This window comes from Porites lutea, chromosome 10 (assembly GCF_958299795.1).
Source record: "Porites lutea chromosome 10, jaPorLute2.1, whole genome shotgun sequence".
In the NCBI taxonomy this organism is placed as follows: Eukaryota; Metazoa; Cnidaria; class Anthozoa; order Scleractinia; family Poritidae; genus Porites; species Porites lutea.
The window spans coordinates 6,278,548-6,304,918 of record NC_133210.1 but is presented as its reverse complement, the minus strand read 5'-3'; the positions used below and the strand labels follow the sequence as shown (position 1 = coordinate 6,304,918).

General features: G+C 39.2%; 2 protein-coding genes across 2 annotated transcripts in view; one reads left to right on the top strand and one right to left on the bottom strand.

The window, feature by feature from the left end:
* The window catches only part of LOC140949429 (uncharacterized), a 41,468-nt gene that overhangs the window by 12,000 nt on the left and 3,097 nt on the right, over positions 1-26,371 (top strand). Inside the window, exons 2-5 of the mRNA XM_073398590.1 lie at positions 11,799-11,913; positions 12,393-12,515; positions 14,654-14,776; positions 17,094-17,216. Coding sequence (XP_073254691.1) covers positions 11,799-11,913; positions 12,393-12,515; positions 14,654-14,776; positions 17,094-17,216 — 484 coding nt within the window. The remainder of the gene's footprint in view (positions 1-11,798; positions 11,914-12,392; positions 12,516-14,653; positions 14,777-17,093; positions 17,217-26,371) is intronic.
* LOC140949852 (uncharacterized) overlaps positions 11,640-26,371 on the bottom strand; it is a 218,276-nt gene continuing 203,544 nt past the window's right edge. Inside the window, exon 3 of the mRNA XM_073398996.1 lies at positions 11,640-11,902. The gene's annotated coding sequence lies outside the window, so the exon portion shown is untranslated. The remainder of the gene's footprint in view (positions 11,903-26,371) is intronic.

The following is a 26,371-nucleotide window of genomic DNA, read 5'->3' as shown; positions in this document are numbered from 1 at the left end:
AATGCACATTGCGTTGATTGTAGTGAATCCTTTATTAACCCACAATCATTTATTTTTTCTTGCAAGACTGTTCACAAAAATTTCACCACTTTGAAAAAAAACAAGATCTTCCAACCAGAGGAGGGTCTGATGTCGAACACTTCACTATCAATGGAAATCGGTTTCTCGCCTTCGCAAACTTTTTTAGTGATACCGAAAGATATAACACCGACTCTTTCATCTACAAACGGAACGATTCCACTGGAATTTTTTTCCTATATCAGCCTTTAGGCACACATGGAGGCATTGACATGGAATATTTTAAAATTGGTGATCAACATTACCTGGCTGTCGCAAATCATTATGATGCAACTTCGTACCGACAGAATTCAGTTATTTACCAGTGGAGTCTGAGTCAGGAACAATTCGTCGTCTTTCAAAGTATTGAAACATTTGGAGCACACAGCTTTGACTTCTTCGAAATAACAAATGGGCAGTTTCTTGCCATTTCAAATTATTATGATGGGTCCTCGCACAGTATCAACTCATTCATCTACAAATGGAGCAGTAATAAATTTGAAAAGATTCAAGACATACCAACCGAGGGGGCTGTTAGTAGTGAGACCTTTGTAATCAGCAATGAAACTTTCATTGCATTTGCAAACCATGGTACCACACAAAAGCAGTATTCAGTTCAGTCAGCTGTGTTCAAGTGGTCAGGGCGGCAATTTGTCAATCTGCAGTCTTTTCAGACATATGGAGCCCTAGATGTGAAGTCATTCAGTGACAACGGTTCTACTTTTCTCGCGTTTGCAAACTACAGACACGGTGTGCAACACAATATCAATTCTCCCATTTACAAGTGGAATGGCAGTAATTTTGTTCTATTTCAGTCCATTCCCCCTCGTGGAGCAGCCAGCTTGCATCCTTTTATGATGTGCGGTCAACGTTTTCTGGGTGTGGCTAGTTACTATGATGACGACAACGGGTACAACACCATGTCAGTGGTATATCGAGTTTCTCAGGAACAGTTCATTGAATATCAAGAAATTCCAACCCAGGGAGCTTTTGGTATAACGTCATTTCAAAACAAAGGGCATACTTACCTAGCAGTTGCAAATCGTTTAACTAATTCTAACAAATACAATATCAACAGTGCGCTGTATAAGTGGGCCTAATACGGGGCGACTCGCCAACAAAGGCCACTGACATAGATATCGTTAGGCCAACTATTTCATGGTTACCTCTAGTAGTGTCATTTCAGTAAATTTACATCGCTAGAAGTTATTTAATGTGAACATAGTATTCCTTATATCCAGGTATGATACAGAGTAGATTACGTGAAAGTATAGTATAGTAAACCTTTATAACTAGGGTAATCCCTTCAGAATACTTAAAAGTATATCTGTTATCAATAGGAGCCCTAAGAGAGATACCTTTTATCCCAAAAATGGCATGTAAAAGGGTAAGGGGTCGGACACCTCAGTGGAGCCTCCTCGAATATAACTCTTGAGTGCCTCTTCCCCGTAATTTCTGTCAGTTCTAACTGTCGATGCGGGGTCAAGGCTTTTCTCCCGTTAGAAAAGTAGTACAGGGCGCGAATTAACCTTTCTTTGGGCAGGAATCTCCCCAATAAGAACATGAACGTACTACATTAACGTCGATGATGTCATAGCTTTTCGTCTTTATCTCATGAACAAAATGCGGTGGATTCTCATTATCGTCCCTTTTATTGTATTTTTAACATCATAGAAACAATAGATTTTGATAGCCTTTAATTGACCGGTTTTAACCTGCTTATCCCAAATGTAGTGGTGCTTTGAGGATGCACAATATTGGGAGCGAAATTATTAAACTTTGGAGGAACAGGAAGGGAAGAAAGACACAAGGGAGTAGTATAGGGCGCACCGGTTAGGCCGTTTTTATGAGCAGGAATCTCATTAGCGTGAGCAGGAATACATTAACGCCGATGACGTCATAGGCTATTGTCTTGATCTCATGAATAAAATGCGCAGGAATCTCATAAAGATAAGGTCATGTGCTATTTTTATTTTGTGGCGGTCATGGTTGGTATAACCAGTTTGACAAGTTTTAGATATTTTCGGAAGATGATGTCATATGTATTCCGGGGTACTATGATGTCATAGTTGTTAACTCAAGTCCACGAGTTATCGGAAATAGAACGAAAAATTTAGAATTTATTGTTGATTTTCAAGGGCAGATCGGGAAGAAAGGGCAGAAAGGGCACCTTTTTAGCCTGTGTTTTTTCCCTGGGCGCGCGTGGAGATCTCGCGTGTAAGTCGTGCGCGTCGAGTCAGGAAACAGGAATCTCATTAAGATAAGGTCATGTGCTATTTTTAGTTGGTTTAGGATTTCTAGTTACTTTAAGGTCGATAAACGTCTTCGTTTTCGATTGGTTAGTTAGATATAATAAACGTTTTTATTGGTTAATTCATACTGTCTGAGGAGCAAAGTCAAACTTGTCTGTGACTTAAAATCACGGAGGCGTAATGTAATTATGCAAGTCCTATTTCCTGCTGCTGTGATTGTCCTAGTTCCGGTTCACTGACTTTTGGCGGGCAAATCGTGCATATTAATGAGGGCAAAGACAAACTAGCTCTTGTCCTATTTGCTGCTGCTGTGATTGTCCTAGTTCCCGTTCACTGATTTTTGGCGGGCAAATCGTGCATATTAATGAGGGAAAAGGCAAATAGCTCTTTTTTACACTGCAAACAATGTCTTACTTACCCCTCTCCTTTTCACAATTTTGTTTTTTTCCTTCCGCAATTTTTTTATTCTTATTTTTCCCTCCCCCTCCTCCTCATTTCTATTGTTTTCCCTCCACCACCACCACCACCACCGCCACATTTCTATTGTTTTCCCTCCACCGCCACCACCACCACCGCCACATTTCTATTGTTTTCCCTCCACCACCACCACCACCACCGCCACATTTCTATTGTTTTCCCTCCGCCACCACCACCACCACCACATTTCTATTGTTATTCTGTTTCAATTTGTTTTACACAAGATGACTGAACATTTGAATTCATTAATTTGCAAGCAAGTCAATCTAGGATAACTAATACAATTTACTTTCAAAAAAATACTCTACACATGCCCCTGCGTTCAAAGAAAGTAGTGTCTGATAGCCCAGGGCTAGTGGATTTTGCTATTGGGCTAGTGAATTCTGTTCAGAACTTGCCTGAAGGGCAAGTGAAGTTTCTAGGGGAATAGCTGTAGTCAGATGGCGCTGACCTTCAGTCGTTATGTTGACTTCCTCTCCAAACACCCTCTTTGCTTCCTCCGCGAGTTCCTTAGACTTCACAATAAGCCAGCTCTTTCTCCTTCACGAATTGAAGCTGAAAAAAATGACGGAAGACGAGGAGAGCGATATTGCTATTCGTTTTGTCGACGAAAACGACTAAACAGAGATTTCTACTAAAGCGGTGTCAGCGAAATGGAAATTAAAAAAGAATCGAGAATTGTATGGAGCTAACAGTACATCAGGGAAATCCTTAACACACTGAATATTCTCTCAGGATCATTTATAATTTATAGTTTGAAGAGAGCAATTTCTGGTTTGATATTTATTCTTTTATTAGTCGTCTATTATTCAACAAAAATAACACTTGGCATCCTACTTGCTTTATTGTACAAACGGCCGGTTTCAATAGACCGGCGAAATTTCTCATTTTATTAAAGCACTGAGGTTACGACAACTTCGGGTTAATATGATTGTCAAAGAGTCCAGCGATTCCCTTCTCCCAGGTGAGCGCCGACTCATTTCGCTTCAATATTCAGAAATGCTCTCGATCTCTTTACGCTTTTATTGCCTTTCGCCCGACATGTTTTGCACGGCGGTTTAGTCATGCTAAAGCTCCACGAAACATCGACCCAGCGCGCGAGGTAACTTTATCCCGATTCTAAAAATAACTCGAGACGAGCTACCTATGGAATAGGGTGTGTATGGGGGATGCCTTCTCTGTGCCCTTTATCCTCTCTTGTTATTGCACATCATAACCAAGGCTTGTTATCTAAGATAAAAAATCTTATTGTAGTTTCAGTGTCACTTTATAAATGGGGTAAAAATCCCCGTTGCTTAAGCATGAGATGGCATAACATGACATGTTAGAAAAAGCTATCACTTTTGACACAACTTATAAAAAATTACGTAGCATTTTCCAGAACGACGTTATACATGAAGATAAATCGAAATTCTGGCCCAGAGCGTTTTTGATCCGCGGTGATAGCAATCTCAAGCGGTAGAAAAACTCTCGACTAGATTGTCTTTGTAGCATTCTGAAGTTTTCTCATCGTCACTTATTCACACAATATCCAGCAACCATTTTTGTGTACTTTATAAATCTCGGGAAAAACATAACTTTTTAAAAGGAGCATAACACTATTCATCAGTCAATTTTGACAAATTAAATCGTTTTGTTTTTATGTTTTTGTACAAAACCTCGCCCCTCTTGAACATGCGCTAAGTATCAGGGTCGCACTCTTGGCTCCTGGCGGTGAGGAAAAGGAAACAAAGCTCATTAGATGATATTGTTCAGCCTAGCATAGTTATAACTGGGAAAATTGTGTTCCAACCATGCGCGCTCTTATTTTGGGAGTTAATCGCCAAAAGTGTTATTGAATATAGCGATGAAAGAACTTTCAGGGCCGTAGAAAAGAACTGAGTTAAGAGCTTTTCAACTGTGCATGCTATCACTTTACGCGTAGGCACGGTCAACCGAATCCATAATAAATGCATGCTTGTAGTAAAATCCAACTAGTGGTCTATTATCAATGCTGCGTTCTGATTGGTTGAGCTACTACGAGGCTATATGTTATAGCCCACTAGTAGCGAAAAGCGCCGGCTTTGACAACCAAAACAATGGTGACTGAATCGCGTTTTGCTAGCTAAAATTGTTTTGTCTCGACATTTTTGGCCACCTAGTTGGATTTTACTAAAACAATTATTCCTCTCGCCCTCATGGCCTCTGAGTCAATAGCCCATTCGGCTGCTATTGACTAAGAGCCCATTCAGACTCGAGGAATAATTGTTAAATATACCAGAAAATTATTAAGGTATCTATTTCGACATAACTTTTATCTTTTTTGCTACTAATTAGTGCCTAAAAGTTCTTTTTCAAGACTTCCTTTATGATTAATTTATCATCCGTTAAGTTGTGCCCGCCAATTCCGTCGATTCAAGCCAAAGCGGGGGTCAACTGCAACTAAAGTTGTTTGGCATGTGGATGTTTTTCTAATACGTCAAGTAATACATTATTTCGCTTGAATTTGTTTCTTAACGCATTGTATTCACTTAAATTCCATTGCAAGTGCTTCAAACTGGTTAACACAAGCTAGGACTTGAATATTTACAATATCGGCGTGACTCCAGCCGGCTGGACTGTTTCCTTTGCGTTGAATTTAAACCTAAGCATTAAGGATACATTAATATTCTATTGCATTTTTAATGTACGAAACTGAGTAACACAAAAAAACTGAAGCCAATGTCAACGTTTTATTACCGAGTTAATATTGCTATTTTGATAACATATTTTAGAGATGTTTTACAACATTTTATCTTCTAAAAGTCTTTCCTGAATGCTTCTCTCTTTCCTCGTTCCTTTTTCAACAAGTCTACTTTGTCTTCTATTTTATTTTTCTTTACAGTGACTCAGTAACATTTATTGAAATTGTGAAGTAAATAAAAACGAGCAGGAGCAAGAAAGACCATAAAAATGCTTGTGAAGGCCTTGTTAACTGTTATAAAAACGTTTTTACTTTTTTTGCGAAGCAGGTGAAACACGATTGACAAAATTGAAACCCACGCTTTGAAGAAAATTCTTTATTAGCTGTTTCGTTAGTATTTCAAGCAACCAATAGGAAAACTTAAACATCCACATTTGGAATGGCACTCATGAATAATTTAACCTATCTTATGAAGGAAAATTAAGCCCTTTAGGTATGATCGTCCCATTTATTCGTGCTTAGTGGGTCATCAGCGAGGTTGTGGGCAGTTCTTCTCCAAGGTCCCAGTTCAAGCATGGTAAGCTTTTCCTTGTCCGTTTTGGATTTCCTGACTTTGTGTTTACTTTGGGGAGTTTGGTTGCAATACAATACGGATGCTCATCAAGGTATGGGTTATGGATGCAATTTTTAAACATTTAGTATTTATGATGTTTTGTCGCCTTACTAAATATCAGGTAACCTTATGTTTTTAACAGTTTTACGTTCAATAGCATTCATGGTGGAAACTTTTAACTCACATCAATTAGATTTAAATTTTCCTTTTTCTTGTCTTTTCGATTTCTTTTTTTAGTTTGTATATTTAGTTTTTTTTTTGTGAAAGTTAAAGCATATTTGACCAAAAAATTAAGCTTTTTTCGTTTTTGTTGAGAAAGGGACTGCGACAATGCCAAGCATATGTTTTGTTACCGTTTATTCTTTTAATAAATCCTTTTGAAGGTGCTCATAGAGTTCTCCATACTTTCTCTTCATTGAAACACTCAGTTTCATTTTTTTTAGTTTCGTCTTTCTTTATGACAGCTTTGGAATTCAAGGATTACATTTTTCTTAGGCTGGTTAAAAATAATATACTTTAAAAACTTCACACAACCATCAAAAGATGGCGGTCTCCCATTGAGCGATGATTTTGTCTTCCTGCGAACCTCTTGATAAGCCACGATGACCAGGCTTGCTTTTGGTTGACTGAGATGTAACTTCACCCCATTTTCCATTGTCAAAAAATTAGTGTGTTCAAATGGAGAAGGGTTTAGACCGGTTAACTAAGATCTTGTCCCACCAAGCTGGAATTATCCCATGTATACACTTCAATGCGGTTCAATTTGAACCGGGACGAAAATTTAATTTCAGTTACGGATCCGTCACCATGCTTTAGAGTAAAGTGAGAACAACACTACCTTTTACGCCCTAATTTCATGTAATGTGTGAGTTTATCGCCAAAATGATTTCGGAATATTAAATACTAAGTAACGATGGGAGAATGTTCAAAATTGCAAGCAAAAACATAAAGCTGATGGAGAGTTTTTCCGCTACTTTGCTGCATGCTATCACCGTTTAAAATCTAATATAATACACCGTTTATTGTATGGATCAAAAACGCAAAATTTCCCTTTTAATTTTGTCTTTACGTGCCAAGCCACAACTATGCCACTGAAGTTTAATACCATAAGTTGTTGTAAACGTAATTGCTTTTCCTAATATGTCATCCCACCCCACAATATTTCGACAACTTTAAGCAACGAGAAATTCAACCCTGGAATACGGTGATGGAAATACGTTTGTCTATGCCCCTACAAAGTTCTGTTTCATCGGGAAATTTATGATCTAGTTGCAACTGAAAAGACACTATTATTTCGCTTTAAAAATATCTCGTAGATGTATATATCTATATTATGATGCATTTTTAATGCTCAAACTAATTAACACAAAGGGGACTATCATGAATATTTTTTTATGGCATGTCTGGCGGCGAGACTGTAGGAACACTGTAGCATCAGGATAAATGTAATTTTGCAAAATTTTCTTTTTGTAGGATTCGTTTAAATGCTTCAGTCTTTCTTTTCTCGTTTCTTTCCCTCATATTAGTCTGCTTTGTCTTCCTTTTTTTCATTTTCTTTTCAGTGATTCAGTAACAGTTATGACGTTGAAACTGAAACAACTGCGTTTAACATATAATCTTTAACCTATAAAAGACTATTCTCTTTACACGCTGTAGGTGTACAAAAAAACAATCCCCACAAGAAAGCATCTAATATTAACAGAAGTCATCCTTTAAAAGTTTTGTTTTTTATTTTGCAACAGTCAATAGCAAACACCGACCACCATAGTTATATTGTCAAATGATTTTGGCAAGGTTTTGGCTGGGGCAAATTGGCTGAAACTTTTTCATTTCAACCATGGCCAGCTTTTTCGTGTCCGTTCTCGAAGTATAAGGCTCCTCTTAATGAAACACCAAATGACTTGCACCAACTGACAATGATTCATTCATTTCTATTTATCTATTATTATCTCAATGAAATAAGTGCCTATAAAGCCCAATTATGTTATTTGCAAAGCAAAATTAAGTAGATTCGAGTGACACTTTAAAGTGGCAAACACTTTTCAGGCATTTTTCTGGGTTTTGCCTAATATTTCAATGTCACATGGTAGCCTCTCCTCTCTCCATAATGACTTAGAGCACATGCGAAGAATATGAGGATAATCATACCTAGAAAAGTGCTCTTTTTACCAAATGAGCTTGCCGACAAAGAACATGCATGCATGAGGGAATGATAAGAGACATTTCACTGATTTTTAACGAATTTAGAGTTGCTCCTTTGTGATTTATGTGCAATTTATAACTGGATTTTTGCGGGAAACCGAGTTAGCGAAAAATCAACTCATTCTACTACTTGGCACCTTAAAAAAAATGAATAATCATTCAAAGGCCGATTTTAAGCCTTTACCTGACGTCGGGTAGTAAGTTAGTGGTCCCTAGAAGCATTTCAACGACTCCAAATTTAAAATGATGCAAATGTTAGAAAGTTTATTCAGTAATCCGACTCCGTGAAGTTTCAAACCGATGTCATTCAGTTTCAGTCTAGAAATTTTTAGGTTGCGTGAACTGCAGCCAAAAAGTGCCTGGTTAAGGCTTACTTATCAACTCAAGTAGCCTAGCAAAACACTACTTTTTTCGCGTTCCGATTTATGACAGGATTTCGCATGGAATAGACAACAAACTGATTGAAACATCACCACCTTCTTATCTGCCAAAACCGGCCTAAATGGTTCAAAGCCAAGAGTCCGCTAAAAATAAACCTAGATCCAACTTTCCTCAGTCGAGAATTGGTTTTTCAAGGAAAAATCAGCTAAGCTAAACACCTACGAAACGTTTTTATGGCTGGCACAGAATATTTTGGTGCAACACCTCAACCACGAGACCACATACCTGAGTTCTGCCTGTCAACATCATGCAAAAATTACACAATCACACACTTTCGCGGCACTGATACGACTGTCCACAACCACGCATAATCTTCTCACGTTTAACACAAGCGAAATATCATCAAATAACTCGGAAAAACTCAGCCTATTGGCAGATAGACACCTATTGACTTTTATCTTACACTCGTTTTATTCAAGTTCCAGGACGTACGGTCACACGTCTTGACCCGGATCAAAGTTCGCCTGCAATTTTGCTCTCGTCTAATTCATTTGACTCCTGAAAGCTTGTTGCCGATGACAAAGCTTTAGTAGTAACCTTAGAAAAGCGAGCAATATCAGGGTGATTGATCCTTATGTCCTTTTAGGCTTTTTTCTCATAACAATCTAACTACAGTTAGTTTCATGGGGCAAATCTACAAAAAAGAATTGAATTATTTTTGTAGGTGGATGCCGACGGGTCCAGTTTATACCTCCAGAAAGTGGATATTATTTCAAGGACCACGTGTTCTTAAATCTTTCCATTGGAATACAAGCATCGTGCGAACATCGATGCGTCATGGAAAGTGAATGTGTATCGATCAATGTTGGTCCACTAATAAACGACAAAGTGATATGTGAGTTAAGTAACTCTGATCATTGGCATCACCCTGAAGACCTTCAACCAAGACACAGCTGGACATATAGAGGAGCAGAGGTAATTGAGTTCAAGGTCGTGTCCTGATGCTGTTTTTGCTAGTAGGTGTGGTGATATTTAATAATTAATGGACGAGGTTGAGCAAAATATCGTGATTTGTCAGTGGCGAGAAGATCAATTATTTGCCAAGCCGAAGGCTGAGGCAAAAAATAGGCCACTTTCGAGGTCCAAGACCCCCACTTTCAAAATGAGGCCAAGTACACAACATTTCTTGTGGCAATGAGTAATTTTGCATGAGAATGAAAAATCATTGCCATATCAAAGGCTGAGCCCTCGTTTTGATATAGAGGCCCAGGGGAACTCGGAAATGGCCTATTCATTTTGATCTAGGAGACACTGGCAAATAACGCTATTTTGCGATAACCGAGTTCAATAACTGTTTCATCATTCGATCACCAAATTTGTTTTTTTAATATCTTCGGGAAGCGGAGCGATCTGCCATTTTTCAAGAAAGATCGATCGCAAGAAGGAGAAAATCGTGGTTTCGTTTACGCATGAGCAGAATATTATTTGTACCGCGGGTACCGGAATTTTGTTTATCGCGTGCGACGCGAAGCTTCGTTGGCCGGAGGCCGACACGTCTTCGACCGAAACCGGAAACCGTGCATGAAAAGCCTCTGGCAGCCAGGGTTTGCAAAGCCAAACACCGTTAGATGACATTGCGCGTGAGCAGACCATTATTTGTGTGCAGTTATTTGTAGGTCACGTCGTGGGCTCGTCGTGGCCAATGAAAAGGAGGAAAATTTGCATCCAATGATAATAAGTTTAACGGTTATCAAAGGGGCTATGTCAAGCCATTTGCTATCTCTTTAAAAAGCTAGAACTTTTTTCACGTCAACTGAATTCATAAAAAAATGCATCGCCAGAATACTGTAATTAGGGAGCTTAAGCAACAACCACGGCGACGGCTACGAAAACGTCACTTAAAAAGTGAAATCGCGTTTCCTCAAACTTTATCGCGCTTCTTCCATCTGGTCTAATCCGTCAAATGTTGGCAAATGTTTTTGGAGTTGAATTCTAAAGGACTGCATCAAAGTTCAAGAAAAAAAGTTGTTGTCTTGTGTTCCCGTTCTCGATAAAACGTGACTTAATAAGGCATTTTCATGTTGTAGTCGGCTAAAAAATGTTCAAAACTGAAAGAGTGATGCGTGTGCAAAGTTGTTGTTTTGCTGATATAAACAATTATTCACTGAAGTGGAGGTGGTGAGTGGTGGTAAATGTTCCCCACTGGCCGCTGACACTGAGGTGAATAATTGTTTTAGTATATACGAAAGCAGTGAGATCATTGAGCACAAAATTAAAATGATGGATTTTTTAAAACCTCATTTACTGCTGCCAACGACAAAATTTGGCACGCAAATGTCATATTTCCTTGCCGACAAATTACACTTTTCAAGGCATTTGTTTAGCTATTATGGGAAAATTTCTGTAAAAGGATTTATGAATTGTTTTTGTATTTGAAACCATTCTGTAAAGAACTAATAAATTTAGTTTTAAGATTACTTATGAACATGTCAGCTAAATAAAATAACCTAAGCTTCCGAACCGAATTTCGTCAATTTCCGGAGGGGCCCTTTAATGGAGGTTCTATTGTGCGTTACGAGTTTGGGGGGCTTTTGGAGGGGATTATACATGGTACTTATTTTCGGAATTTTACCGTATCCTTATGACATAGTTGGTCAAGCGTTCTTTTGCCCAGTTGTTTTAAACCCAGGCAGAAACACCAAACAGGATCTCAGCAAAAACTGGTCAGAAGATTATGCTGCAAAGCAGCTGCGGGACAGACCTCACCTTAGCTCAAATAATCGCGCCATTAGGCGGAGACATTAATCGGTTGCCTTGTCTCCTTCTTCCTTCCGGCAGGCGACAAAAAAACAGAACGCACACTGCAGCCCCCCAGACAAACCTACTAAGGGCTTCGTCACGCGTTTCTTCCCTACACGACGAACGCTTGTCGAAGCCAAAGGGAAGTCTGCGTGGGTGGCTAAACATTGCCCTTTCAGCCTGAAAAGCACCGGGTTCGCAAAGCCGGCGGTGATACAAGTTGTGTGGTATTCCTGCAATAACAATCTATCTCCAAGACATTTTGGCTTTGTTACTTCTCTTTTCTCTCTCGTTGGAGCCAATTCACAACTGAATTCATTGCTACCCTAAGAGAAAACGTGTTCTCTTCTCACAGAATCTATGCTGCAGCAATCCTTGCCGGAACAACGCCAAATGTCTGCTTGGGTTTACTGACAAGAAGTATCTATGTGTATGTACATCGGGATACACAGGAGAGCACTGTGAAACAGGTATAGTGGAGAAACTAATTGTGACAGGTCATATTGCTGGTAACAATATGCAATGAATAACAAAGCCTTTAAACACCCCACTGAAGGGGAAACAAAAACAGGCTAATCAGTTTGTAGGGTGGGAATTTTAACATTTAACTTCGCCTGTTGATTCTTCTAGTAAATATAACAACGACAGCAATGATTTCCAATAAAATGCAAGTTGCACGAAGGCGCAGGTCAAAACAAGAACAACTAGCTTCCAAGATTAACTGGAAAAGCTTGATGTGCCCCAGAATAAATTACCTATTGTGTCCTTTTGATTTGATAAACTGAACGGCGTCAAGCAGCGGAGGCCATGTACAAAAACTCTTCCGGTATTGAAATTACGGGCCGCATCAGCAATGGTTCACAGGTAACGACCAAGTGTGCAATCAACAACACGTTTACTTTGAAGTAAAAAGTATCAGGTTAACTTTTTTGCTCTTCGTATTATTTAGATATCGATGAATGCAGCATCGGAAGCCATGATTGCCATCAAAATGCAAAATGTATAAATACCGCTGGACATTTTAATTGCAGCTGTCAAACAGGATTCACAGGAAATGGTCATCTGTGTCAGGGTAAAAAATAGCTTTTATTCCATGATCTGCACGTTTGCCTCCATCTTGAAACTACCGGATTTACTTTTTCCTTGTTTTCCTTCTGTAACTAACCGATCAGATATCGATGAATGCAACAGCCGCAGCCATGATTGCCATAAAATTTCAATTTGCGTTAATACCGCTGGACACTATGATTGCATCTGTAAACCGGGTCTCACTGGAAACGGGAGAAATTGTTCAGGTCAGGTGAAGCTATAATTTTTTTTCATTTGTCAAACGATAACCTAGGGAGTTCTCCCCCCCCCCCAACCAACATCCTTCATCCTCTCAAGAAAGCTTGGTGACATGAACGAGGGACATTATTTTTTCCAAGTGGAGAGACTCGCCTAGTGACCCTACGATGGAAAGGCGGAAGAGACACTCTTTATAGTAGTCTTTTCTTCAGAAAAAGTGGAGGGGGAGCTAACGCTTTCTTCCAAGACCCCCGCTCTACAGTTCTATAGGGTAGCCAACTGTTTACATGGAGAGTGGGGGACCCCAGATAGGTAAGGAAACCCGCTTTGGTGAGGTCGCCCGCCTGTCCATATAATCTCTCATATGGTCACCCCACCTATCATGTAAACGTAATCAAATTGAAATGAGAGATTATATGGACAGGCGGGTTACCTCACTACATTAAGTTGGTTATAGTGAATCCTTTATTATCCCACAATCATTTATTTTTCTTGCAAGACTGGTCACAAAAATTTTTCTCTACTTTGCAAAAAATCCAAGATCTACCAACCAGAGGAGTGTATGCTGTCGAACACTTCACTATCAATGCAAATCGGTTTCCAGCCTTCGCAAACTACAAAAGTGATATCGAAGGCTATACTACAGACTCTCATCTACAAGCAGAACGATTCAACTGGAAATGTTTCCCTTTACCGGGCTATAGGGTGGGATTTTAATCATTTAACTTCGCCTGTTCAGTCTTCTGGTAATAATAATAATAATAATAATAATTTATTACTTATTCGGCGCAAATATCTATATGAATATATTCAAATGCGCCTTACAAGTTACATTAAAATAATAATAAAATAATAAATCTAATATAGTAAAACTATCCAGTCCATATCTAATAAATAAACTAAAAATTACACAGAGTCGAAAATGTAAAATTCTAAAAAAAATAACAAGCATACGCTTTTCTTTTTCGCTTTTTGGTAAATACCACAACAAAAGTAAATTATTTCAATAAAATGCAACTTGCACGAAGCCACAGCAGGTCAAAATAATTACAACTAGCTTCCATGGTTAACTGGAAAAGCTAGATGTGCCCCAGTATAAATTACTTTTTGCGCCCTTTTGATTTTTTATTTCTGGACAGCGTCAAGTAGCAGTGGCCACGATTGCCACCAAACTGCAATCTGTACAAAAAAAATCTTCGTACATTTTAATTCCAGGCCGTATCAGCAAAGGCTCGCAGGAAACGACCAAGTGTGCTCAATGTATAATAGTGAATAAAATTTCCTTTTATTTTTAGAACAACACGTTTACCTTGATGTAAAAAGTATCAGGTTAACTTTTTTGCTCTTCGTATTATTTAGATATCGATGAATGCAGCATCGGAAGCCATGATTGCCATCAAAATGCAACTTGTGTAAATACCGCTGGACATTTTAATTGCAGCTGTCAAACAGGATTCACAGGAAATGGTCGTCTGTGTCAGGGTAAAAAATATCTTTTATTCCATGATCTGCTCGTTTGCCTCCATCTTGAAACTACTGGATGTACTTTTTCCTTGTTTTCCTTCTGTTACTCGCCTATCAGATATCGATGAATGCAGCAGCGGCGGCCACCAAAATGCATTTTGCGTGATGCCAAGAACGCGGAACATTATTTTTTACAAACGGGGGGACTCCTAGTAACTTACGAGAAAAAGGCTGAAGAGACACTCGTCATAGTTGTCTTTCCTATGGAAAAAGTGGAGGGGGAGCTAACGCTTCATTGGCGATTTTACAACAACCGTCGACAAGAAAAAATGAGCATGTTTAGCATTTCAGTAGCAAACTTTGTAAACCATTATTTACTCTAAACGGCCACTGATCTGCGCAATGGAAGAAAAAGGAAAAATTCATTTTCTTTTGTTTTTTGCTCCCTGTGTTATTCAGATATCGATGAATGCATCAACGGCAGCCATGATTGCCATCAGCATACAATTTGTGTAAATGCCGCTGGACACTTTAATTGCAGTTGTCAGGCAGGATTCACAGGAAATGGCCGCCTTTGTCAGGGTAACAGTAGCCCACGTTCGATATATTAAAATTCTTATATGACTCAGGGGCTTTCTGGTCATTTTTCTTCATTAGGTTTAGTTTTCTTTGTGCTTAAGGCCCTGTTTACAAGGAGGGAGGATAACCCTGGTGCTAGGGTTGCTCTAGCAAGAGGGTTACCCTAGCACTCGCATATTTCTTCTTTTTTTTACACGACGTGTTTACAAGGTAGGTACGGTTACCCTAGCGCTAGGGTAACCCTACCTGAGTGCTAGGGTTACCCTGGCAAGAGGTTTACCCTACCTGCCTTGTAAACGCTCAGCCAGGGATAACTCGCCTACCCGGGTAGTTCCGCCGTCATGCATGACCAGTAATCGTACCAATTTGAACGGTATTATCCAATTTCTGAGCTTAATTATAAACATCTGAATAATAACTAGTTATTTTCTGTCTACGATGATAATATTTTCCCTTTCTTCGTGAATTTAACGTGTTTTCCATAGAGAACTTCAACATAATTTCAAATTTTGTACCGTTACAAAGAATGCACGCATGACGTAACAGGTCAGCAAAGCTTGTAAAGTTGACCCGGGTGACAGGGTAACCCTACCTGTGAAATTTGCTTGTAAACCAACCTCGTCCCCAGGGCGCTTTTCCCTGGCATTGGATGCCGCCAGACCTCCAAAGCCAGGGAAAAGCGCCCTGGGGACGAGGTTGCTTGTAAACCAGAGCTAACTTTAACCCGCTTGCTAGGGTAGCCCTAGCACAAGGGTAACCCTCTCTCCTTGTAAACAGGCCCTAAGTCTCTTATGGGAAATGCGAGACAATGAAGTCGAGAAATATTTGCAATTTTGACTCTAAAGCCTCGGAGTCGTGTCAGAATTTTAATATATCGAACATGGGCTAATGAAGTCTTGGAGTTGTTATTTTTAGCATCGACAAACCTACTCGTATTACTTAAACCTCAAGGTCGTTTCTGGATGTAGGCATCACTTCCTCTACATTCTGATGTGATACGGTTGGGTTTTTGTGATCACGATCTAGTTTACTTGGTTCAAAAATCCAACACAATGAAATAAATTGGAATTAGAAACTTCAGAAAAATTCAGGATTTAAGATATAAAAAAACGTGCGAACTTCTAAATCTTAAAAATGACGTTGATGCAATGTGGATCTGTTGGAAAATAATGTTTCTAGAAGTTTTGGATAGAAACGCCCTAATTCGAAAACAGCCGGTCAGGAACAAACTATCCAGTCTCCCCTAAGTAAATAGTAAAATTACGCAACAAATGAGGGAGCGAGATCGTCTAGCTACGATAAACGATAAAGAGAAACGAGGATGACAATTGGTCTCTATATTTCCGCTAGAAATGCTGTAAACATTGCTCTATGACAAGCAAAATGAAATTCGTATAAACATAACAACTTTCTTTAATTTTCCAGACGGTACACCGTCATCTGCAGTGTTACATATTTTGAAATCGCCGTTGAATGTAAAGCGCGCGCGATCTTACAAAGTTCGTTACATTGCGTTGTCAATATTGCGTACTAAAACAACAACAACAAAAAAATTAAATGAGTAACGCTTAGTTCTTTACAGGGAGAGAGTCAGGTTAATGTTGTGAGCAGTTTGCTTTTAATTCTGCTGCTCAGACGAGCAAGAAGAATGCGCTCCCTTATTACCTACCTTGGTTTCGAATACCAAGTTAGTGAAGATGTTTTAGTGACAGGTTCATTGATTACCCATCGAAAACGTACTCTTAGAGAAAGAGCGGCATTGCGAAGGCAAGCGTGGGTTTAACCTCGACCCCAAGAATGGTTTGAAGAAATGTACAGAAACAGAAACCTTGAAGCATGTGGAAAAAGCAATTACCGATGTTCTAAAGCTATTCTGTTATGTGACCCTTTTTGAAACTACTTTCCTCAAAAATCATGACAAACTGTCAACAAAACAAACAAAGTTTAGATAGACTAGAGATATACCCACCTATTTTTTTTTTGGTAACCAGATGGTTATCGGTGATGGGTCATCTTTGTTCTTTCCGCGGTAGTCATGGAAATTAACCACGGTAGAGTTTACCCTAGTAAACTGAAAAAGGCCGGTCACACTTACGGCGCTGTTTACTATGATAAACTTGAGTTTACTATAGTAAACTTTCTCTAGTGTGACCTCAACCAATGGCTACATAAAGTTTATCCCCACTCTCTTATCTTATCTTATCTTATCTTATCAAATAAAATACAAATACCTTTAACTCATAAGGTGGACGTTTATCTTAAAACCATCAGATTTATATTTTCTTGCTCTTTTCCCTATATCCGACCCTATGCTACTTAGATACCGATGAATGCAACAACGGCAGCCACGATTGCCACCAAAATGCAACTTGTGTAAATACTGCTGGACACTTTAATTGCAAGTGTAAACCGGGTTTCACTGGAAACGGGCGAAATTGTTCAGGTAAAGTTTTCTTTTTTACATTTGTGCGATGACTCAAGGAGCGTCCCCCGCTTCCACTTCCCGAGAAAGCTTGCTGACAGGGGAACGCGAAACATTTTTCCAGTTGGAGGAACTAGTAGTAGACTATGTTAAAACTTAACCTCATTTTAGATTTCCCTTGGATTTCCCGCATACTAATTTGGATTTCCCCCATACTAATTAAGTGCGTTCCTCCATATATGATGAAGTGGATAGGTTCAAATAAGCGTCACTCTACTACAATACGAAAAATAGGCTTGCCTAGACTTGCCGGGGCTCTTTTAACCCCGATTGGATAGTAAACAATCTATTATGTGTTTAAAATGAAAGTGGGCTCTCGTTTAGCATATTACTCTTGCAATCGGTTTGCTAAGGAAAAAAGTGTTACTACCACCAATATTTTTTAAACATCGCTTCAAACATGCGAGTCGAATCGAGCGCTTCACCTCTGCTGACCGAAGATAAAGCCAGCTCCTTACCTGGTCAGTTCTGTCCGTTTCATCCCCGCTCAACGTTGGAATTGGTAGAAAAAGCGCAAGGATCTTGCTATGCGTACTGCCCCGAGAAAATGTGTTTTATGTTTGCCCCTACTTCAGAATGGAAAGAGGACATAGAGTGGATCGCGCAATCATACACACTCTGATGTGAAAAAATATGCCGCTCAGTTGGTCTGTGATTGTTCTAACAAGCTAGCATTGAGAAAAAGAAAAACAGTCTTGGAAGCAGGATCGAATGTTTCTGACATGCTACAAAAACAAGTGTGGATTTTTCCTGTGGATAGACCAGCCAAAAAACAGTCTTGGAGCCAGGATCGAATGTTTCTGACATGCTACAAAAAAGAGTGTGGATTTTTCCTGTGGATAGACCAGTCAAAAAACAGTCTTGGAGCCAGGATCGAATGTTTCTGACATGCTACAAAAAAGAGTGTGGATTTTTCCTGTGGATAGACCAGCCAAAAAACAGTCTTGGAGCAAGGATCGAATGTTTCTGACATGCTACAAAAAAGAGCGTGGATTTTTCCTCTGGATAGAACAGCCAATATCGCATGGTATCAAGGATCGGCTCTCGTATTCACCTCAGCCACGGGTCACAAGATTCCAACCTTATGGGGAGATAAAGGAGATGTTTGAAAAACATCGCCAAGAGGCTAAACAGAAAGCATTTATCCAACACCAGCGCCATACACGCAAATGTGACGAAGGCTTTGAAATGTATCACAATGGTTTTAACAGTCTAGGAAGTCCCAACATCTTTTATGGGCTTAGATACAGAGAATGGATGCATGAAGTATGGGAATCATACAAGTTTTATGTCCAAAAAATGAAAGAAGACTCTCGAGACGACCCAGATGCTACACTTTGTTTAGAGAAAGATGATGAACTGCGTCAGGCGTACTACAAGTACGCGAGAGAGGACGGGCATCACCCCGAAAGTTACCGGGTGTTGAAGGTTTTGTATGAAGACACATTGAAGGCAAACACGTACCTTTTCAGCGTTATGTTGTCACCCCTGAAGAACGTGAAAAGATTGAAAACGATAAACAGTTACCTTCTTATTCTAGAGCGTTTGCACAAGATGCACGCAGATCAAAATATATTGCTATGCTTAACAATATAAGGAACCCTAGGTCTTCCTGTTTGTTCTAAATAAAAATGTTACATCGCTGCCTGGGTGGAAATAGAGCTGTCTTGAGATCCTTTAAAAGATTTTTAAAGTTTTTGTGTGAAATAAAGTTTTATTCATCTTTACACCGCGTTAGTCACTAATTATGTTTAACAAATGTTTGACTCGAGATCTAAAATTTGCATGTGAACTAGCTCGTGTGCCTTTTGTTTGACGAACAATAAGTCATAGACAACACCTACTCTGATTGGATAGTCCCAGATGTATTGTTCAGTGTCTATAACAAGACGTGAACACTACATGCAAGCTATTTTATGCGAAGTCTTGTTCGAGTTCGAGTCTCAGAACGTCAGTTCCGTTTACCCACAACAACAACAACAACAACAACAAAAACAATATGGCTGGCAAGTTTCAGGGGCACCCAACGACAGTTTTCGGAAAATTATCTGTTCGGAAGAAGATTTGAGGTCTAGAATTTTCGGATCATTTTCTGACAAATTTCTTGCTTCCCTGCCTCTCCTAGGATTTTCGAACTTCAAAAAAATCGTAAAATTGCCCATTTTTAACAGATTTTTACCCTAAAAAGGTCACCTAGAATTTTCGGGAGCCTTTTTCTGGCTGAAATTTTCGAAAAGGTAAATTTTGATCCCTATAATTTTCTGATCACTATACTTTCAGCTAGGAAATCCGAACAGATGAAAAATTTTTAGGGGATAAAAATAAGCGTTTATCTACCGTTTGAATACTAAAGTACGTTCAACAATGCTATGTTTATGTGGTTTTGAACTATAGTCTCGTTGGATGCCCCTGAAGTTTACTGTTGGAACCCCAAACACCCTCGAAAAAGTGTGGAATATTGATGTTGAAAGAGAATATTGGAAAGTTAGCTTCCTGTTTCAAAACCCTGAACGGAACAATGGAATTATCACAGAAAGCTTAAGACAATTAAAAATGTTCGTGCACCAGCAGAGCACAACAATCACGCTTCATTGCTTCTTCGGAGAGAATTAAAGCAAATTTGAAATCGCCTGGGAGGTGATAAGTCTCCTCCTGGAACTTTTACAGAACGTGATAAAACAAAAAGATGAAGCATTCGCCAAGGTGGTGTGGATACAAATAGGTGGTTTTCATGCAATTTCGGGAGACACAAATAACAATGGTGAAATGAACGAATGCTGGTGGACAAACAAAGCGAGCTAATGAGCGATCTTTTGTTTACCGTCCACCAGCATGGCGGCGATGACGTAACGTGAAAACCACCTATAGCAAACCTGATCAAAATGGTCCAATATCGATGTGGAAGTAAATTCAAAATGATTCACCAGGAAAATTACAACGTGGTCATAAAGGTCACGCCAGCGTCATATTGCCTTGTGGTCACCTTTGAACTAATTCGGCATGGAGTCCTCTAAAACAAAAGCGATCTGAAACCAAGAAGACCTTTAAGCGTAACATTTAGCTATTAAGCAGGAGAAGACATGAAATCCGTTGCGTATTTACAAGGCAGTGACATCAAATATTACGTGTTCCTCGTTATCAGCGTCAAAATTGAACAGACTTAGTTCGCAGGAAATCGGAAGTGTTCTGGTGCGATGTCTTGTTTTGCACAGTTTTACAACACCTTTCAAACAAAGGATAATAACCGGCATTAATAAAACGGATGAAAACACAGGGGCACCCAACGGCAAGTTTCGGGAAAATATCTGTTCGAAAGACGATTTGAGATCTAGAATTTTTGGAGCATTTGTTGTAAAATTTCTTGCTTGCCTGCCTCTCCTAGGATTTTCGAACATCTACAAAATGGTATAATTACCCGTTTTTAACGGATTTTGACCCTAAAAAAGGCCACCTAGAATTTTCGGGAGCCTTTTCCTGGCTGAAAGTTTCGAGAAGGTAAGTTTTTATCCCTATAATTTTCGGATCACTAGACTTTCAGCTAGGAAATCCGAACAGATGAAAAGTTTTTAGGGGATAAAAATATCCCTATATCTACCGTTTGAATACTAAAATACGTTCAACAATGCTATGTTAAGTGGTTTTGAACTATATCCTCGTTGGGTGCCCCTGAAAACAAAACAGTCATATAAGTAATTATGGACGTTCCAGGGTGTGATGATGGTAGAATCTTGTAGTCTTTGTTGGTTGGGCTAGTTTCCTAGTCTTTAGAGTTTTTCTGGTGGGAGTTCCAGCGTGTGATGATGGTAGTCTTCTATATAGTCTTAATGAAAAAAACTCTTAAGACTATATAGAAGACTCGTATTTTTCAGGTAAAAGTGTTGACGCTGATAGAAACAAGGCTGAGCATGATTAACATGTCCAAGTGACATGGTTATTTAACGTAATGGAATGGGGCATTTTGATGGCGATCACGGAAGACATGACTTCGAACACTTTACAGCAAAGGATGATTCCGCAGAAAACTCGGTGAAGACCTTGATCCAATATTCTGTGTAACTGGAAATCGTCAGGAGCCGTGTTGTTTCCTACACTCCTTTAGTGTCTAGAACTCGTTAAAAACAGTTTCCAGCCGTTTCCAAGTGATTTTGAGGGGGGTCTGGTCGAAATTTTGTGTAATTGGAAATCGTCAGGAGCCGTGTTGTTTCCTACACTCCTTTAGTGTCTAGAAGTCGTTAAAAGCAGTTTCCCTCCGTTTCCGAGTGATTTTGAGGGGGGGTCTTCGTTTTCTACACACCGGGGGAATTGTGTAGAAAACGAAGACCATTGTCGAAATTTTGTATAATTGAAGATATTGTTGTTTCTTACACATCTAAGGTCGAGATACCCGTTTCTAGATATTTATAAGTGATTTTGAGGGGGTCTTCGTTTTTGGGTCTTAGGTCTTAGGTCTTCGTTTTCTACCCACCCAGAGTTTTTCAGGTCACTGCGATTTCACAGTCAATGATTACTCCAAATATAGTCTTGTCCGGGAATCCTTTACAGTCGAACGGATTGTCCCACAGATCCACCATTTTTAAATTGGGGAGTTGTTACTTCAACACCGAAAAGTTTACTTGAGACAATAAATTATGTCTCAAGTTCAGTGTAGTGTAGTTTACCAGTGGAACTGAATTAGGTACCACCATCAAAGTCGATTAGTCGCAGCTCCTCCTTGCAGTAACATCTGTTTTTTAACCACCTCATCCCCCAAATATCAACACAAAACAAGCAGAAGAATAAAACAACCCACCAAAGAGTTCCTAGAAATCCACCCATCTTGCTTTAAAATCTCCCATGTGTAACGTGAAATGTGAGGATGTGTTAGAATAGAAATTTGAGAATTTCGGGAAAAAATAGGCAAACAAAAGAGCTTACCACAAGAAATTTGTCGTTAATTTAACACGAAACGACAGCCAAAAACGCCAAAAATGCAACATTTTAGCGTTGCGTTTTTTTTCCCTAGGCTCTTTGATTTATAGAAAAAATTGTTTTAGGCCCCACCTCTTTCTCGTAAACACGAACCGCATTGGTGTTTTGTAGTTTAGCAAATTGAAACCAATATTTTCGTTCTATCCCCGATAACTCATGGAGTCGAGTTAAATGATCTGCTAATCGAACTAAAATGACTGAATTCAACCAATGATTTATTTACAAACTATGAACAAATAACATTTTTTTAGACATTTAGGAAACTCTTTTATATATAATGCTATTTACAAACATGAGAAAACGAAAATTATTTACAAAATCTATTTTTTCACAATCTTTACAACCTTTCACCTTTCAAATGAGTAAAAACTGTTTGCGACACAAAATTTATCTTTAATTTAACACGAAACGACAGCCAAAAACGTCAAAAGCGCCAAACACGCCACATTTTAACGTTGAGTTTTTTTGTTTTTCCTGCGCGTGGAGATCTCGCGTGTAAGTCGTGCGCGTCGAGTCAGGAAACAAGCCACGATTAATGAATTTGAATGCCTTTTTATGCCGTTTTCCTAGAGTATTTGGCAAATACATAAGAACTCTAGATCACGTGAGTAAAATCAGGCCATTTCATTCAATTCCATTTGAGTTTCAGGGATTCGAAAATCGGCCCCAAATTTGTTTCCTCCCTTTCCGTATCTTTTACTGTAAGCCGATCTTGCGACCCCTCAGTCTCTTGGTTTGCGGTCAATAGAATGTGTAACGAAACTGTAACGCGATCAAAATAACAAATTTTTTCAGAGATTTTCAACGGGTTTTGATGTTCTAACGACAAACACATCTCCTCTGGACCCTGTGATCAGAGCAGGTGTTGTGTATGACTTATTGTTTGTCAAACAAAAGGCACACGAACTAGTTCACATGCAGATTTTAGATCTCGAGTCAAACATTTGTTAAACATAATTAGTGACTAACGCGGTGTAAAGATGAATAAAACTTTATTTCACACAAAAACTTTAAAAATCTTTTAAAGGATCTCAAGACAGCTCTATTTCCACCCAGGCAGCGATGTAACATTTTTTTTAGAACAAACAGGAAGACCTAGGGTTCCTTATATTGTTAAGCATAGCAATACATTTTGATCTGCGTGCATCTTGTACAAACGCTCTAGAATAAGAAGGTAACTGTTTATCGTTTTCAATCTCTTCACGTTCTTCAGGGGTGATAACATAACGCTGAAAAGGTACGTGTTTGCCCTCAATGTGTCTTCATACAAAACCTTCAACACCCGGTAACTTTCGGGAACGCCTGACGCAGTACATCATCTTTCTCTAAACAAAGTGTAGCATCTGGGTCGTCTCGAGAGTCTTCTTTCATTTTTTGGACATAAAACTTGTACGATTCCCATACTTCATGCATCCATTCTCTGTATCGAAGCCCATGAAAGATGTAGGGACTTCCTAGACTGTTAAAACCGTTGTCACACATTTCAAAGCCTTCGTCACATTTGCGTGTATGGCGCTGGTGTTGGATAAATGTTTTCTGTTTAGCCTCTTGGCGATGTTTTTCAAACATCTCCTTTATCTCCCCATAAGGTTGGAATCTTGTGACCCGTGGCTGAGGTGAATACGAGAGCCGATCCTTGATACCATGCGATATTGGCTGTTCTATCCAGAGGAAAAATCCACACTCTTTTTTGTAGCATGTCAGAAACATTCGATCCTGGCTCCAAGGCTGTTTACTTTTTCTCAATGCTAGCTTGTTAGAACAATCACAGACCAACTGAGCGGCATATTTTTTCACATCAGAGTGTGTATGATGCGCAATCCACTCTACGTCCTCTTTCCATTCTGAAGCAGGGGCAAACAAAACACATTTTCTCGGGGCAGTACGCATAGCAGAATCCTTGCGCTTTTTCTACCAATTCAAACGTTGAGCGGGGATGAAACGGGCAGAACTGACCGGGTAAGGAACTGGCTTTATCTTCGGTCAGCAGAGGTGAAGCGCTCGATTCGACTTGCGTGTTTGAAGCCATGTTTTAAAAAATATTGGTGGTAGTAAGACTTTTTTCCCTAGCAAACCGATTGCAAGAGTAATATGCTGAACGGAGAGCCCGCTTTTATTTTAAACACATAATAGATTGTTTACTATCTAATCGGGGTTAAAAGAGCCCGGGCAAGTCTAGGCAAGCCTATTGTTTCCTATTGTAGTAGAGTGACGCTGATTAGTAAACCTATTCACTTCATTATATATGGAGGAAGGCACTTTATTAGTATGGAGGAAGTCCAAATAAGTATGCGTGTAATCCAAGGGAAATCCAAAATGAGGTTTTTGATGAAGTTTCAACATAGTCTACTACTTGTATTTCATCACGACGGCGCGCGGGAAGCAATTTCTTTGACGGATTGAAAAATTACTGTGGGGTAGGGAAGTGATGGAGCGAAAACCACCCATATCTTTTTAAAGCAGAAGTATTAAGAATATTCTTTATAAAGCTATCTAGATAGGTAAATTTTTTTAGTGAAATATTGAAAAAGGAATGACCCGGAGGGAGGGGCCATCTCCATTGTTTTCATGTGTTTGTCTGTGACTGATTCATCACTGCCAGTGTTACGTCACATACTAACGGGCGAGTGCCAGTTGGGTCGCATGTGCAAATTTGAACGGGGCACCGTAGTCATTCGAACCAGAGAGGTCGGGGAAAAAATAAAAACCTAGGCAAATAGACCATAAGTGCGTGAGCTTTGTTGTTGCTTTTATCTGCTTGTGTAAACCGTCTTGGTATGTTGTGTCCGTAATTGTGTAATTCTATTTTTAAAATTTGTGTCGCGGCCGTGTTTACGGGACCAGCAAGTGCATAAAATTGGTAACGTCTAGAGTCTCCAGAAAAGGAGGTTCGATTCAGAGGTCACACACGTTTACATTCCATATATTCTTCGCTGATTAAATCGATCATACTTCTAATCAATCCCTTCGAGTGCTGGCCTCTGTTTATTTCTCAATTCTCCATCAAATTCAGTACAGCTTGTTTGGTTGATTTTCTACAACGATCAGGCCTTTGAACCCGAAATAACTCGCCTATAAAAGTGACGGGAGTGCTCGTCGAAAATTTCCTGATTGAAAGCTTTTAAAACTTAAGCTTAAATGCAATCATTGACAACCTTTTCTGTAAAGTAGAAAACTAGCGAGACAAAATTCAGTGAAAAACGACAGAATCTAGATTCCGACATCAAAAATGGAAAACAAAACTACAAATAGTGTATAGCTGCCGTAAGGTGACTTCTTTTACCGATCAGCGCAAATAATAGACGCACAATTTTCCCGATTGGAGTACTCGAGGGTTACAGCAAAAAGCAAGATGGTAGACTATTGACCCCAAAGACTCGACTGCCATTAGGCCCGATGTACCGTAATTTGCTGTATTTTATGTGTTAATTGAGTTCAGTAGGAAAAAAATAAAAATGTTATTCACCGGCCTTGGTCGATCCGTATTGGGAGAAACTGTCCGAGGTCTTGAGTACCTACCTGGGCCGTAGGCCGAGGGAGGTACTTAGACCGAGGGCACAGTTTTTCCCAATACGGATCGACCAAGGCCGGTGAATAACAATTTTATTTTTTTCCTTCTGACATTTAAAAGTTTCTGGAAAATTTTACTTCAGCCTCCAACCTATGTACGTTGGAGTAGAACGCGTTCGTGTTGATGAAGCGCGGGATCGATTGCAAACCAAAACAAAACATACAACGTGATTTTTAGCTTGTAATTTATATTATCACAATTCAGCTCTGAGCTCTTTCAGAATAAAGAAAGGCTTTTGTGTCTTGGTAGACAATTCATAATCCGAGTGTCAAACAAAGACAAAAGAATTGACGAACTTGATATTAAAAGCCACAGGAAAAAAAACAGCAAAGATTTTCTTCGACTAAATAATTACTTTAGGATTAGTTCAATCGAACGGGATGAAAACTGCACAAGGCTTTATAAAAGGAGCTAATTACAGATACCAATATTAAGGTTTCGACTATAAATAAATAAAAATTATTAGCTTTAAAAAAGTAAAATAAAAGCAACGAAAAGGATTCCTAACCTAACTGGTAACTTCTTAACCCTAACCTAACTTAACCTAACCCTAACCCCGGCTAACCCTAACTCGAGC